General features: G+C 41.1%; 1 protein-coding gene across 1 annotated transcript in view; it reads right to left on the bottom strand.

The window, feature by feature from the left end:
* The window catches only part of LOC306643471 (E3 ubiquitin-protein ligase UBR5-like), a 174,176-nt gene extending 165,028 nt beyond the window's left edge, over positions 1 to 9,148 (bottom strand). Inside the window, 1 exon segment of the mRNA XM_079109617.1 lies at positions 8,990 to 9,148. Coding sequence (XP_078965743.1) covers positions 8,990 to 9,051 — 62 coding nt within the window. The 5' untranslated portion in view covers positions 9,052 to 9,148.
* Positions 9,149 to 16,850: the final 7,702 nt, after the last annotated feature.

A 16,850-nucleotide genomic window follows, 5' to 3' on the forward strand; every position in this document is an offset into this window, starting at 1 on the left:
AAGCCTCTTTCCAGGAGGAAGAGGGGCCAGCACTGGGAACTGAACCCAAGGTGCTTTACCACTGAGCCACATCCCCAGTTCTTTCTTGAGACAGGGTATCACTAAATTGCTAAAAGTCTGATTAAATTGCTGAGGCTGGTCTCAAATTTGTGACCCTTCTGTCTAAGCCTCCAGAGTCACTGGGATTACCAGGATGTGCCACCTCGCCCAGTTTCCAAAGCCTTTTATACAAAACCCAGTTCTCATTAAGATATTAAGATAAGGGATGGGGTTGTGGCTCAGTGGTAGAGAGTGCTAGCCTAGCACAAGTGAGGCACTGGGTTCGATCCACAACACCACATAAAAATAAACAAACAAAATAAAGGTATTGTGTCCATCTACAACTAAAAAATTAAAAAAAAAAAAAAAAGAGATATTAAGATAAGCCAGCAGTGGCCCACGCCTATAATCCCAGCAGCTCCAGAGGCTGAGGCAGGAGAATCTCAAGTTCAAAGCCAGCCTCAGCAAGAGAGAGAGGCACTAAGCAACTCCGTGAGACTTGGTCTCTAAATAAAAAATACGAAATAGGGCTAGGGATGTGGCTCAGTGGTCAAGTGCCCCCCGAGTTCAATCCGCGGCACCAAAAAAAAAATTTAAAAAAAAAAAAAAAAGATACTAAGATAACCCTACCATGTTCTCCCTGCCTTCTAAACTTTTCTATCAAATCAACTAAACTAATCACAAATTTGGCTTTTTCTCCTCTTCTCACATCAAGCAGGCTATCACAAAGACCAACCAATGAACTTCCATCATGACCCTGAGTAAGAGTGTCTTGGAGATACTCAGGAAAAGATTTGGAACCTTGCATCACCTGAATTCTGAAATAGGTTCACATCAGAGAAGAGCCAGCATGAAATGGTAGCTTCTCAACACGTTCTCCTGTACCACAAAAAATGGGGCCTAAACTAATGTGGGAAAAAATAAAAATCTATTGATTCATTCATTACGGTATCTGGCAGACTAGACACAATCATAACCTTTGTAACCAGCAATCTAGAATATAATCACTAGATTTAATGGAATTTTGAAATATAATCTCTTTACATGATTTTTAATTAACATGTAAATTTGTTGTCAACAAAAATACAATGTTGTTGGGCGTGGTGGTACATGCCTGTAATTCCAACAACTCAAGAGGCCAAGAGGTCAGGAGGCTGGGAGGCCGGAGCAGGAGGATCACAAGCCTCAGCAACTTAGTGAGATCCTGAGCAACTTAGCAAGACCCTGTTCCAAAATAAAAAATAAAAGGGGCTGGGGTTGTGGCTCAGTGATTAAACACCCCTGGGTTCAACCTCCAGTACAAAATAATATACCCCCCCCCACACACACACACACACACGTTTGACTAGGCCTGTTTCCTCTGAAAAATATCTTAACAAATTAGTCAAGAAAAATTTCAGGTATATAAAATTATAGTCAGATACAGTGGCACATGCCCAGTGACTCGGGAGGCTATGAGAATCAAGTTCAAGGCCAACCTCAGCAACTTAGGGAGACCCTGGCTAAAAAAAAAAAAAAAAAAAAAAAAAATTTTTAAAGTAATGGGGATGTGGTTCAGTGGTAAAGCACTCCTGGATTCAATCTTTTACACACACCCCCCACTCCACAACCCTCCCAATAAAAAATAACCACAAAGTCAGACACACATGGGGAATGTAGCTCATGTAGCTCAGTGGTAGAGCATCCCTCATTCCTGAGGAAAAAAAAGAAAGTGGGGGGTGGGGAGAAGATGAAAGCAGAGGGAAGGAGAGTCAAGGGGGAAAGAAGGAAACTTCCCCCTTGAAGTTTCCTTCAAGGGGTGGGAAGGAAGAAAAATTGCAAAGTCACCAACATGTTAACAGAAATAACCAGAACTTTTCAAATTTGAGATTCTTTATTTTCTAGATTTTCCACAAGAATTTTTTTTACACCAAGGAATTTAAGAATATGAGTACTAGGGAATGACCAAAAACAGAAAAACCCAAATTTACATCAACTAGAGAACAGATTTTATAATTGTGGCATATCTACACAATGAACTACTACTACCCATTAATATAAAAGAAATGACTGCATGACAAAACACAATGCATAACAAAAGTATTGCTCCAAGCAAAAGAAACCAGACTCATAATTCCATTTCTATGAAATCCTAAAAAAAGCAAAAGCATAGCAAAAGAAAACAAAATAGTGGTTGCCAGAGACAAAGGGTAGAGACTGAATATAAAAAGATAATTTTGGGGGTGATGAAAATGTTCTGCATCTCGACTAGGGTGGTCTAATCAATATGCAACTCTATACACTTGTCAAAAAACTTGATCAAAATGTACACTTGAAATGGGTGAACTGTACTGTATGTAAAGTATAATTGCAAGATGTAAATACTGAAAATATTAAAGTGAATACTACCCAAAACTGAATATAGTCCCTTTTTTGTGGGGAGAGGTGTACTGGGGATTGAATTCAGGGGCATTCAAGCCACATCCCCAGCCCTTTTTTTTTAATTTTGAGACAAGGTCTTGCTGAGTTGCTTAGGGCTTCATTAAGTTTCTGAGGCTGGCCTCTAATTGCAAACTTGCTTTCCTCTTGCCTCAGCCTCCCAAGCTGCTGGGGAGTTACAGGCACATGCCACCATGCCCAGCTGAATATGGTACTTTTGCTATGGAACAAGATAAACTGAATTTACAAGTGAGATAACATTCAGTGTTAACACTTCATTACTACCCTGACAAAAATAATGTTACAAAGCATAGGTAACTAAGGATTCACCATATTTCTCATTCTGAAGTTTATTACTGCTACACTGATTGTATCAAAAAAAAAAAATATGAAATGCTAGAGATAATTCCTTAAAGACAAGTTCAATTTACTAATACTCTTACTTCTATATATTAACTTAGAAAAATATTACGAACTTTCATTTGACTTAATCTTATTTTTCAGTGTAAAACCCCATGGAAAAATCATTAAATTCAAGAATCTTATCTTACCATTATTAATTCATTAATTACAAAGTAGGTGCTAATAAAATGCCATTATACTGTAGGTTAAGAAGTTACAACCTTGGAACCGGTGGTGTAGTTCAATAGTAGAGCTCATACTTAGCATAGTAGAGTCCCTAGGTTCCATTCTCAGCACACAAAAAAAGTGCATTGAGCAGTCAAGAACATTAAGATTTCCAATGTGATCCTGCCCATTCTTCTAAAGTTACAAGTCAAACAAGTTTTCTGGTGGCATGCCCCATACCTATAAACCCAGTCTGTAATCCCAGCTACAGAGGACTCTGAGGCAGGAAGATGGCAAATTAGAGGCCAGCCTGGGCAACTTAGCAAGACCCTGTCTCAAAATTAAACTTTTCAAAAAGAGCTGGGTATACAATTCAGTGGTAGGGTACTTCCTTAGTATGTGTGGTACTTACATCCCAAGTACCACAAAAGAAAAAAAAATCAGCAAAAATACATCAACAATTAATAATCATAGAAACCCAGAAGTCTCTTTTCATTTGGTCAGAATGCCAAGGTATCAAAATGTCAGAAACACAGGTGGTGCCCAGGCATGGTAGTGCAAGCCTATAATTCTAGCAACTAGGAAGGTGAAAGCCAGAAGATCACAAGTTAGAGACCAACTTCAGCAACTTAGCAAGACCTTGTCTCAAAACAAAAAAGGGCTGGGGACATAGATCAATGATTAAGCATGCCCCTGGGTTCAATCCTCAATACCAAAAAAAGAAAAAGAAGAAAAAAACAAATCAACACAGACAATAACTGGAGCTTTTTCTTTATTAGAAGTATGATAAAATGGGGAGAAAGAAGGCATTAAGTACATCCTCCTCTGCCATAAAATTGTTCCCTTCAATATGCCCTTTAAGATTTACTTAAATGTAATGTAACACAGTCTTCAGTGATTAAACTTTCCTTTAGAGATCATTTCCTAAATTGATTGTTAAGAGAAAAAATTCTGCCCTTCCTAATTCTATCCCACTGTATTCCTGTATTCCTGTGTACCACGTAACTTCCTTCACAAGTGCCTGTTTATTCCTAGGTCTGTGATTTAGTAACTGGCTTTTTGTTTTTTTTAAATATATTTTATCTATTGATAGACCTTTATTTTATTCATTTATTTATATGTGGTGCTGAGAATCGAACCCAGTGCCTCACACACGCCAGGCAAGTGCTCTACTACTGAGCTACACCTCAGCCCAGTAACTGGCTTTTTAAATGTAAAATTAATCTGCCCTTATTTTGCTCTTCAATTTTTTGTTGGACTATTTTAAGCTGTTTTTAATCTTTCCTTCAGCAACTTCATTTAATCACTTTATGAAACACAACTACACTTTTCCAGTAGTGTTTCCAGTACTGTTTTTAGGTAACAATTTCTATAATCAAAAGAGTTAAGATTTTCCATTGATGATATGATGCTCTATCCCGCACAGCCTAAAGTGTGTTATTTTGGGTGGGTTTTTTTGGCTTGCTTTCTGTGTTTTGTTCTGATTTGGTGGTTGAGTGTTTTTGTTTTGTTTTTGGGGGGTGTTTTGGTGTGGCCCACTTAAATTTCAGGCAGCTTTCAATTATGATAACCACTACCACCATAACTTTTGTTCAACTCATCATAATACCTGACATATCTTCTGGTTCCTACTGAGAGGGCAAGGATATGCCTGAGTCTTTAAACCCAAAAGTTCCCAATAAAAATAATGAGTACTTACTAAATACCATGTTCCGTGCAAAGAATCGCACTTTCTCTGACAACACTCTCCAAGAGAGCCGTCATTGATGGTGGCACTGTTCACTATCTGCACTGTCCAATGAGCTAGTGAGTAGCTACATGTGGCCTTAGGACACTTGAAATATGACTAATTACCAAGGAACTGACAAATTTTTCTTTGATTTTAATTAACTTTGATTTAAATCATCATGTTTTGAGACCAACAAGAAGAACTTAATACTGCTTGAATTTTCTTCATAAAAGTAATTTTCACTTATTTTTACAGTTATAGGTACTGAAGAAAAGCTAGGCCAGGGTGTCTCAACCTTACCACAACTGACCTTTTGGACCAGATAATTCTGTTGTGGCGGCTATCCTATGCATTGCAGGATGTTTGCCATCATCTCTGGCTTATCACCACAAGAAACCAGTAGCAATGCCCAGCTATGACAATAGCTGGAGGTATAATTCAGTAGTAGAACATGTGCTTAGCATTTTCAAAGTCCTGGGTTTAATCCTCAGCGTTAAAAAAAAAAAGTCTCCAGAGACTGCCGAATATCCCATTGGGTGTCAGTTGAGAATCACAAACTTAGGACTAAGAGTCTAGATTCTTCACTTAATGCTAAGAATATTCTGAGACAAGCTATTTGAGTTCCTGTTTTCCTATTTGGAAACCAGGCAACATATAAAAGCAGTTAAAAGAAACCATCTCTTTATATTTTTCACAGAACTCACATTATAATTTATAATACATTATAATAGTTGTATTTTCCTACCCATCATTAACTGTTCCCTCTTGACCTTAAGATGGGTACTATGACTAATTCAGAGATTAAAGTGGAAGGGAAGTGCAGGAAGGTTCTATGCAGTTAAATGATTTGCCTACCAACACATGCTTGCAAACTCCTGTCTATACCATCTTACCCTCTAGCTTTACAGCACCTAAAGAGGAAACAGAAAAAAAAATCTTTTGATACAATGATCTCAATCCAGACTGTTTATGATTGCACAATACATCATATGCCAAAAGGCAAAGCTCACAGGAAAATTCCACATATTGACCCACCAAGAAAACTGGTGTAACTAACCTGCATCCTGAGGAGTAATTCAGGGACTTCACATCACTTTAAAAAGGCCTCTCCTGATCTAGTACTAGGAAAGAGTTCAAAGGGTCAGCCCCCTGACTAAAGGCAAAAGTCATCTGGAGCTCTGGAGGAGTTGAGGGGAAAGGAGAATGAAAACTAAGACAGGTGGTTGGCTGCTAAGGCTGGCATGCCAGAGACAGTAGAAATATTCTGGAATACAGGCCAAGAGGAAGAGTGGAAAGAACCATGGACTTAAAAAAAAAAGTCAGAAGACCCATCGTGTGGAACTCGGATGTCTGTCAGGAGCTCACTGTGTACCTCTGGATAAATTCAGCCCATTAGGGAGAAGACTGGTCTACCTGACTTCAGGGACACTTTCCAGGTATTATTAAGCTGGTGCCTCCAACTCTACCCTCAACTTCGACATGCAGAACCAAGTTCGTGAAAACTAACCCAAGAAATGCACTGGAAAGAAAGCCAAGTGTCACAAAAGGAAATTCAGAGAAGAAAATAATGATGCTCTCAGGCCCCAATTTTTTTTTTTTTTCTTTGGTGTTGGGGTTGTTCAAACCCAGGACTTTATGCTAGGTAAGTGCCAAAAGTTTTTCTTTAACCAATTTATTTGCAGTACCACACTCTCCTCCATGTAATCTTACCGCTTTTACTGTAAATAATAAAATATACCTATTTATATCCTTTTTCCTCCTAAACTATCATTCATTATTCTTGTCTCCCATAGACATTTTTCATATTAAAATGAAGCTATGTTAGCACATTCTTTCCTAATTCCACAACTTAATTTAAAAAGGGTCCTGTTGGGGTTTGTTTGGGGGTTTTTTGTGTTTTTTTTTTTTTTTTTTGGAAACAGATTTGTCTCAAACAATAGGTTGGTCTTTTTTACTTTGCAACTAGGTATAAAGAGAGGAGCTTTCCTTTAGAAGGATAGACACAGAACAGTTTCTGCCACAAGTTAACTAGGACAAAGTAGAGTGCCTTGGCTACCTCCTAAAATTTTACCTACAGCACTGTTCTATTTTCTTATCTTTCTGTAACTTTAATGCAACAAGTTATAACTCAAATACATTTATCATTTTCCTATTTCATGAGAAAACACAAAATGATTTAATGTAAATATTGTGTACTGACACTAGAATCAAAGACAAAACTCATTACTCATTTATACTAGGAATGGGGGTTATTTTTAAAAAGATAAGTGACTTGTAAATTTCTCAAACAGTTAAAGCAAAAGGAATGTTTAAAAATGAATCAAAGTGCCCAACACAGCAGCAAAATGGGTTTTAGCATGTATAGCCCATTGAGTAAGCTAGTCAGGTTCTTGGTACATAAAGTTAGGACTAATAGAGAAAACATGTCCTACTTCTTTCCTCCCTGGTGCAATTTTCTAAGTTACAAGACAAGTTACACGACAAGCATTAACAACATGCTTCTGTGAATGACAGCAGAGCCATTCTCATTAGTTGCCTACTTCTAAAATATACAAAAAAACCCTATTTTTTTTCTAAAAAGATCTCTAATGAAATAGGATCACACAACAAAATATTAAATAACATAAAGGTTATTTCCGTATTTAAAGGAGCTGTAAGACAACTCCAAATGGCTAATATTTTCAAAAAGTGATTCCAAATTTCACAAATAGGTATTTAATAACATGGCTAGAGCAAAGATTAAACAAATCCGAATCCAGTGCGAGAAACTATGCCGCCAGCTCCGGATTTAAAAGCAATCCGCCCCACCTGAGGCGCTTAGATACATTGAGACAGAAGCTAAAAATCTTAGCAGCAAGTTAGGCCTCTACCTCTCTCCGGGAAGCGCATGACAAACAGGGCGTCATACAACTTGAGTCACCCGGTCACTTAGCAAAAAATTACACCTAACTTCTAAACTTGGGATCAAATGGCCTCCTACACTAAAAAGAAATATACGTAGCAATGGGAAAGGGAGGTTAAAATGCCCCACTTTCTGACCCGTAAACATCTGGCCCATCATTAGCTCCGAGTCCTGGATTCTAAGACATGCTTTAATGGAGGCCTCCCTCAACCTCCTGTCTGTTTTGCAACAGTGAAGGAACTTTTCCTGCATTATCTCAGTTCCCTTAGAACATGTGGCCCTGCAATTCAATATCCTAAACTGGCAAAGAACGGTGGCGGAGGAAAGAAGAGGAATCCAAACCGAAACAGCCTTACGAAAGACCAAAAAAAAAAAAAAAATTAAATATCAAAATCCCTCCTCTTCCCATAGCAAATCCAACCCAGAAATTTACAGCGTGTTAAGAAAAACAGCATTGCGAACTGCAAACGTAAGTTTTCCTTTGACACTCTACGCACGGTTTTCAGCTGTCAAATTACAACTCAGGAAAACACTATCATTAGAATAAAAAAGGAAACAAAAAAGCTCGCACCACAGGGGCCGGGAGCTGGAGCTGCCAGCACCATTTCAAGGGAAGGAGAGCAAAGGGAATCCAATCCACTTCCCCACCCCCGCCCGAATTCATCCCCTCCCGGGGGCAAGCAAACCTCACTGCAGGGGCTCAAATTTAATAATAATAACAATAATGATGGCGCTTCCTCCCTCTCTACCTCTCCCAACCCCCTCCCTCGCGATCTACCGGGAATCGCAACCCGCCCCCCCCGCCCCGGGATCCCAGGCCTGGCAGGTCCGCACTACCCCACCGCACACAGCTCGCGGGGGCCCGGGAGGACCCAGCCCAGCCTACCCCGGGGCCTCTTGCACCGCTTCTCCTCTTCCCTCTCTTTTTACCTCCACCATCCCCCATCCGCATTGTCTGTCTCAATTCAACTTTGACTAATATGGATTCCTCGGGCCTGGGCCGGGCGGTAATTACAGCCCGCCCCCCGAGAGCCGGAGCGCCCCCCCAATCTCCGCCGAGTTCAACGCAGCTCCTCGCGCGAGGGGGAAGGGGTCTGCAGAGCGCTCTTCCGTCTACACCATGGGCCCCGTCTACACTGCGCCCACCCCCGCGGCCCCCAGCCCCGGGGACGAGAAGTTTGCCCCAGAAGGGACCTACAGGGGGCAGTGAGGACCCCCTTAGCCCAGCCGGTCGGACGGCGCGTAAACACCCGCGCCCGCCCCAGCGAGGTCGGTGGGGGTGGGGGGAGGGGAGGACGCCCCTCCCCCGCCAGCCCGCCCGCCGGCCCTATTACCTGTCATTGAGCTGGTCCTCGGTGCCCGGCAGCGGGTGAACCACGAAATGGATGGACGTCATGGTGCTTCCTTCTCGTCCTCCTACTGAGGACGGCCCCCTCCCAATCTCGCCCGCCCCCCGAAGCCCCTTCCCCTCCCCAAAACCCACGGCCGCCGCCGCCGCCTCCCAATTCCCAAATGGAAGGAAGCGAATGCGCAGGGGCCGCCGCCGCCTCCCTGCCGGGCGTGTGTCCGCGGCCCGGCGGTCCGGCGGGGCGGGCAGGAGGGCGGATCAACGCGCCACTCGCTCGCCCGGCCACTGCGCGAAGGGGCGCGAGGCCGGCAGCCGGGACCCGGGCGCGCCGCCGCCAGCGGCAGCCGGGCGTCGGGAGAGGACCACTGGGGAGGGAGGAGAGGGGCGGGCGGCGGGGACCGTGTGGTCCCGGCGGCGGACGGGTCGGACTAGGGGAGGTGGGGAGGGAGAGGAGCCCGCACCGCGCGTCACTGGCGAAAAGCCGCCGCCGCCGCCAGCACCGCCGCCGCCATCTTCACTTCTGCCCCAGTTTCTCCGTCTCGCAGGCTCCGCGCCGGAGCGGCGGGGGAGGGGCGGACGGGAGGAGAGGAGGAGGGAGGAGACCGGCGGGCGGGGGCACGGCCGCGAGGGGGCGGGGCTCCGGGAAACGGGCGGTAAGGCCCTTTCGATTGGGCGGCTCAACGTTGTCGGGCCACGACGCTGTAAGGCGCGCGCCGATTGGCGCGTTCGGCTCCCGAGCCCAGCCCTCCAGGGGGCGGGGTATCTCCGAGTGAGTGTTCCGGAGAGCACGTGTTAGGGAAGGCGGAGGCGGCGGGGCGAGCCTGCAGGGCTGGGGGAGTCCGAGAGGGAGGGAGAGTGAGTCCCGGAGGAGGTGGGGAAGCGTCGGGGCTCCTTCGCGTTCTCGGTCTGATTTCCCTGGGGCCGCCCTAATTATTTCGCGGAACCTTAGGGGTTTTTGTTGTTGTTTCTCGTCCTTCATCCGCTTTTGTATGTAAAGTGGAACTGTGAAATCAGTTAAGGGACCAGAAATGCACAGCGTTTTAAGACAGTTATGTAAGGCCCTTTCCAAAAGGTGGTGATAGGATCATGGAAGTGACTTCGCAGCAACTTCTTTCATTACTCTTGACTCTTCACCATGTCAAGTACCCACACAAACACAAAATGTGGAAATTTCCTGTTTAAGCGATTCATGATTTTTCATATTACTCTTAAATGAAAAGTGATATACCTATTCTACAGTGGTTCTTCAACTTATCCTAAGGGCAGATTGTGGAACGAATCTATTGAACTTTTCTGGGACACCAGTTCATAACTCTCTAAGAGGTTTTTATGATCCCTTTGAAAAATCAAGTACTTTTTTCAAAGCAAAAAACTAAAAACACGAAGCCTCTTCTCCAGTCTGTGAATGTTCGTTAAGTCAGGAGTTGTGTAAAACGTTCTTAAGGAAAGATAAATATCACCGTTTCTCGGTTAATGCACTATACACACTTCTGTTTAGGAAGCTATTGTGAGCAAAATATTTGAAAATTTGTAAATCAGATAACATAACGGAAAACTTTATTCAGTCACCATATCCTACATCGCCTCAGATTAACCTAAAAAAGTGTCTTCAGCGTCACTATTTATTAGAAGTTCCTGTGAGCCCTTAGGAAGAAGAGTAAACCAAAGGACATTGCTACACACTACTGTTTTAGAGAGTCAGACTTGGAGTTTTGTTTCTGCTATTGACGTAATCATGATTATTTTCCCTATTATAGCATCTTAATGTTCCATAATAATAACGGTCTAAATAAATAGGTGCAATCTAAATAAAATTATGTACATCAAACAAAACAACAAAAAGAAAATATATGTCAAACATGTAGAGCAGCTCATGTACATAGAGTAGACTCAGCAAATGAAAGTTTTTGTCAAGTGTTCACTATGTACCACCTTATGTCTTGTGATACTGAAATCAGAATATTGGGTAAATAATATCCCCATTTTATAATGAGTATGCTGGGGCTCAAACACCTTAGGTAAATGCTGAAGATGAGACTAAACCCCAGGTCTTCTGACTCTGATTCCATTGCTCTTTCCGCTATACCACAGCTGCCATCTAGTAGTTAATAATTTAGAAGAAACAGACTATTCGAAGTCAATAGAAAAAAAGTATGGTATAATAAATGCAGTAAGAGTGCTATAAAAGTTAAAGGAGGAAGTGATTCCAGCCAAGAGAATTAAGAAAAGTCCTTTAAGCAGAGCCTTCAAGAACGTTGCAAGCACAGAGTATCTGGCTGTTTCCTTTTAGATTTGCTCCTGAGTAGACCACACCCTGCTCCTACTTTGCCTGTTTCTTTTTTTCCAAGTCTGCCCTTCTTGATCTTTTCATTATGCTTCCATCCTGCTTCCAACCTGATTTGCTCACTCCTAGTTTCCCATAACTGAGACTCTCCCTGGTTGAAGCTTGATCTCCTTCCAGGCAACCCATGGTGCTCTCCCCTGGTTGAAGGTTGATCTTCTAGGCAATCCATGTGGTCTTTGACAGACATCCATTTTGGCATTGCTATTTTTTTGTTGTTGTTGTTGGGGGAGGTGTCTTGTATGACAGTTTAAGGAGAATTCTCTTCTCAGAGAGAGAGAAGTAAAAGCATGGAGTTGTGCAAGTTCATAATATGAATAGGGGAGGAGGAAATCAGGACCCAAACAAGCTCTTTGAAGAGCAAAGTGTGGTACCAACCATGTCCTGATGGTGTGTGCCCAGGAATTCAGAGCCAATCTGGGCAATATATCAAGACCCAATATCTTAAAGAAAAATTTAAAAATCAAAAGAAGGGAGCTAGGCGTTAGCTCAGTGGTAGTGCATTTTCCTAGCTTGTGTGGCCCTGGCTTTGTTTCCCAGACCCCCAAAAAAGTATGTACACACACACACACACACACACACACACACATATGTATATGCATATGTATTATATGTGTTTGTAAACATAAAAAGCCGGGGGTGTAATTTTTAATAATTTGGACTAATTCTCCCTTTGAGGACAATTAAAAAATTGAAAAAAAAAATTTCTGTAAATCTGTTTAAAAACCAGGCACAGTGACACACCTGTAATCCCAGGGACTCAGGAGGCTAAGAAAGGAAGATCATTAGTTGGAGACCAGCAACTTAGGGACACTCTGTCTCAAAATAAAAAATAAAAAAAAGGACTGGTGATATAGTTCAGTGGTAGAGCACCCCTGGATTCAATCCCTGGTACTGAAAATAATAATCATCATTACCATCATCTGCTTAAAGGTAATTTTCTTTGGAAAATTACCAAAGAATGGTTAATTACCAAATCAAGATCCAAACACCTAGGAAAATAAGTCCTGCATTTGTGTTTGGAGACACTTTTTCCCCTGGAATGGATGCCAATTTCACAAAGACAAACTGAGAAGCCAAGAGGTTGAACGGTTCTTCTGACAGGCTCTGAGAGCTAAGACAATAGAGACTGAAGACTAGGATTCCCCCAATGCCATGGGGAATGCTGGTGAACCCTTCTTACTTTTTGTTGAGCACTGAAGGACTGCATTCCTGAAATTGGCCATGTCTTAAATTTGTTTTCCTCATAGACAGATCTGAGACAAGGATTGAATATAATATCTTATTTAGAAAATGATTGCAAGATATGGAAATGGAAAAATAAGATAGGTAAGGGAGAAAATCCAAGAAAAGATGAGCTGATGAATGTTTTACCATCTTGGACAACTAGAACTCAATCTCACAGGAACCTTTTGAGAGACTATGAAGGACACACCTCATAATTAACCTGCTGAGGAGAGAGGAAGGTGGGGTATTTAATCATCAATCCATCTCTGAGTAGTTAAGGGTTACTCTGAGTATGTTAACCACCTGACACTACAAGCCTTTCTCATCTATAGTCAAAATCACACAGTCCTAAGTCAAAGAATAGCAGGAAGCATTTCAAGAATAATTTGTCATTTTACAACAAAAAAATGAAAATAAAAGAATTTCAAGAATCCAAGTATAATAAAGACATTAAGAAAAAACAAGAATGTGAGAAATTTTTAGCAAACCTATACTACAAGAAATAATTAAAGGTATTCTTCAGGTAAAAGGAAAGTGATTCTCCAGTATGAGCTCAGCGAGACATAAAGAAATAAAGAAGACTAGATCCCGGTATGATTATGTATGCCTGTAGTCCCAGCTACTGGGTAGGCTGAGACAAGAGGATTGATGAGCTCAGAAGTTCAGACCAGCCTGGGCAAGACAGTCCCATTTCTTAAATAAAAAAAGAAAAGAAGTAAATATGAACCAAGAGGGGAAATACGTAGATGTATAAAAACTGATTGAATTAAACAATGGGGCTTGCTTTAGGAGCATAACTCAGTAGTAGAGTGCTTGTCCAGCATGTGGAAGGCCTTGAGTTGAATCCCTAGCAGCCCAGAAGAAAAAGAAAAAAGGAGCAATAGGCTTAAAATGTGGAGAGACAAAATTATCGCTGAAAAAGTGACACAAGAAGAAACAGAAAATGTGACAAGTCCTATAATTTAAGTCCTAATTTAAATCATTTCTACCAATACCACTCTAGGAAGACATAATTTCATTACTGAAGTCTACCTAATAGTTAAGAAAGATGGAACCAAGTTTAATGGCCTACACCAGTAGTTCCAGCTACTGAGGAAACTGAGACTGGAGGACTGCAAGTTCAAGACCACCTGGGCGATTTAGCAAGACTCTGTATCAAAAAAGAATTTGGCCAGGCGCAGTGGTGCACGTTCCAGCAGTTCAGGAGGCTGAGGAAGGAGGATCAAGAATTCAAAAGCAGCCTCAGAAAAAGTGAGCCCCTGAGCAACTCAGTAAGACCCTATCTCTAAACAAAACACAAAACAGGGCCAGGAATGTAGCTCAATGGTCAAGTGCCTCTGAGTCCAATCCCTGGTATCTGTCCCAAACCCCCAAAACACAAAAAAGAATTTGTCAGGCTGGGGAAGTAGTTTAGTGGTAGGGTGCTTGCCTAGCATGTGTAACTCTCTGGGCTTATTCCTCAGTACAAGGAAATGAAAGGGAAGAGATGGGAAGGGAAAAATCATGCTCATATTACATAAACTTTTCAGGTAAATGTGGGGAAGGAGGTAAACACACCCAACCTTTTTCATATGACTAGCATGTCCTTGCTATCAAAATCTGATAGAGACATAAGGAGAAAGGAGAATTACATGTATGTAATGTTAAATCTTAACCAAATATTAGCAAAACAAATTATTCACCAACATATAGCAAGATAATAGTCCATAAACAAGTTAGATGATTTGACAAATGAAAAAAATCGACCAATTATAATGAACCATATTAACAGAATAAGGGAGAAAATCAAATCATTTCAACAGAGGAAGAAAAAGCATGTTACAAAATTCCATAACCATTCATGAAAAAAAAAATCTTAGCAAACTATAAATATAAGGGAACTTCCTCAATTTGGTGAAGGGTATTTATAAAAACCATATAAGAGCCAAAGTGATAGTCAGGAGACTCAGGCAGGAACATCACCCAAGCCCAGGAATTGAAACTAACCTGAGCAAGATAGCAAGACCTCTAAAAAAAAAAAAAAAAAAATACATAGGAAACCTCAATATAATGGTGCTTTAATGCTGAAAGTTTTTCCCATAAAATTGGCCAGAAGGATATTTGTTCTTACCACTCCTTTTCAACACCATCCTAAAGTTTCCAGCTAGTGCAGTAGGACAAGAAAAAGGGATCTTTAAACATAAAAATTTTTTGAGGCAGCTGACAAAGTTGGCAGAAGAGTAGCCCCTGGCATACGGTGGTAGAAAATTCTAGGCTGCCTGAAGGCTAGAGGGACCACACAGTTAGGGCTGAGCTGGTAGGTGATGGTCATACATTATGAGAACACTAATATTTTTGGTAGCTTCTACAGAGTTAAGCAAAGTACCAGGCATTGGTCTTCCTCTGTAAGTACATGGATACCAACCGATCCCATGTTCCCATCGGTCCCTACCAATTCCATATCTCCAGGCATATCTTCAGATATACTGTGAAAGACATGCCACTCCTCAGAATCAAGTATGGCCAGGCCACCTCTGTGCACCTTAAGGTATTTGACCAAAAGCAAACAACAACTACAAAAACCAGATAATAATTTCTACTTGAATTTGTGTGTCTGAAATGCATATACAAACTTGCCTACCTGAAGCACCTGGATTATAAAATCAGCTGGCATTGTCGCCACCTTGGAGAAGGGGAAGAGGGATAAGATCAAGATTCACTGTAGGAAGAAGAATTAGTTTACAGGGCCCAAAAAGAATATAGGGAAGAAAATCAACAAATAAACAGAGCTCATGTCAATAGACTTAAGGATAAGAATCATATGGTTATTTCCATTGACGCAGAAAAAGCGTTCGACAAAATACAACACCCCTTCATGCTCAAAACACTAGAAAAAATAGGGATAGTAGGAACATACCTGAACATTGTAAAGCCTATTTATACTAAGCCCATGGCCAACATCATTCTTAATGGAGAAAAGCTGAAACCATTCCCTTTAAAAACGGGAACAAGTCAGGGATGTCCTCTTTCACCACTTCTATTCAACATTGTCCTCGAAACTCTAGCCAATTAGACAGAGTAAAGAAATTCAAGGGATACGAATAGGAAAAGAGGAACTTAAGCTCTCACTATTTGCTGATGACATGATTCTCTATTTAGAGGATCCAAAAAACTCCTCCAGAAAACTTCTAGACCTCATCAATGAATTCAGCAAAATAGTAGGCTATAAAATAAACACACATAAATCTAAAGCATTTTTATACACAAGCGAAGAAACATCTGAAAGGGAGATGATGAAAACAACTCCATTTGAAAAACCTCAAAAAAAAAAAAAAAAAATACTTGGGAATCAATCTAACCAAAGAGGTAAAAGACCTCTACAATGAAAACTACAAAACACTGAAGAAAGAAATTGAGGAAGACCTTAGAAGATGGAAAGATCTCCCATGTTCTTGGATAGGAAGAATTAATATTGTCAAAATGGCCATACTACCTAAAGTGCTATACAGATTCAATGCAACTCCAATTAAAATCCCAATGATGTACCTTACAGAAATAGAGCAAGCAATCATGAAATTCATCTGGAAGAATAAGAAACCCAGAATAGCTAAAGCAATCCTTAGCAGGAAGAGTGAAACACGGGGTATTGCAATACCAGAACTTCAACTCTACTACAAAGCAATAGTAACAAAAACGGCATGGTATTGGCACCAAAATAGACAGGTAGATCAATGGTACAGAATAGAGGACATGGACACAAACCCAAATAAATACAATTTTCTCATACTAGACAAAGGGGCCAAAAATATGCAATGGAGAAAAGATAGCCTCTTCAACAAAAGGTGCTGGGAAAACTGGAAATCCATATGCAGCAGAATGAAACTAAACCCCTATCTCTCACCCTGCACAAAACTCAACTCAAAATGTATCAAGGACCTCAGAATCAAACCAGAGACCCTTCGTCTTATAGAAGAAAAAGTAGGACCAAATCTTCAACATGTCAGCTTAGGATCAGTCTTCCTTAAAAAGACTTCCATAGCACAAAAAATAAAAGCAAGAATCAATAACTGGGATAGATTCAAACTGGGATAGATTCAAGCTTTCTCTCAGCAAAGGAAACTATCAGCAATGTGAAGAGAGAACCTGCAGAGTGGGAGAATATCTTTGCCACTCATACTTCAGATAAAGCACTAATTTCCAGAATATATAAAGAACTAAAAAAAAACTCTACACCAAGAATACAAATAATCCAGTTAACAAATGGGCTAAGGAAATTAACAGACACTTCACAGAAGATCTA

Source organism: Sciurus vulgaris (genome assembly GCF_902686455.1).
Source record: "Sciurus vulgaris genome assembly, chromosome: 1".
NCBI lineage: Eukaryota > Metazoa > Chordata > Mammalia > Rodentia > Sciuridae > Sciurus > Sciurus vulgaris.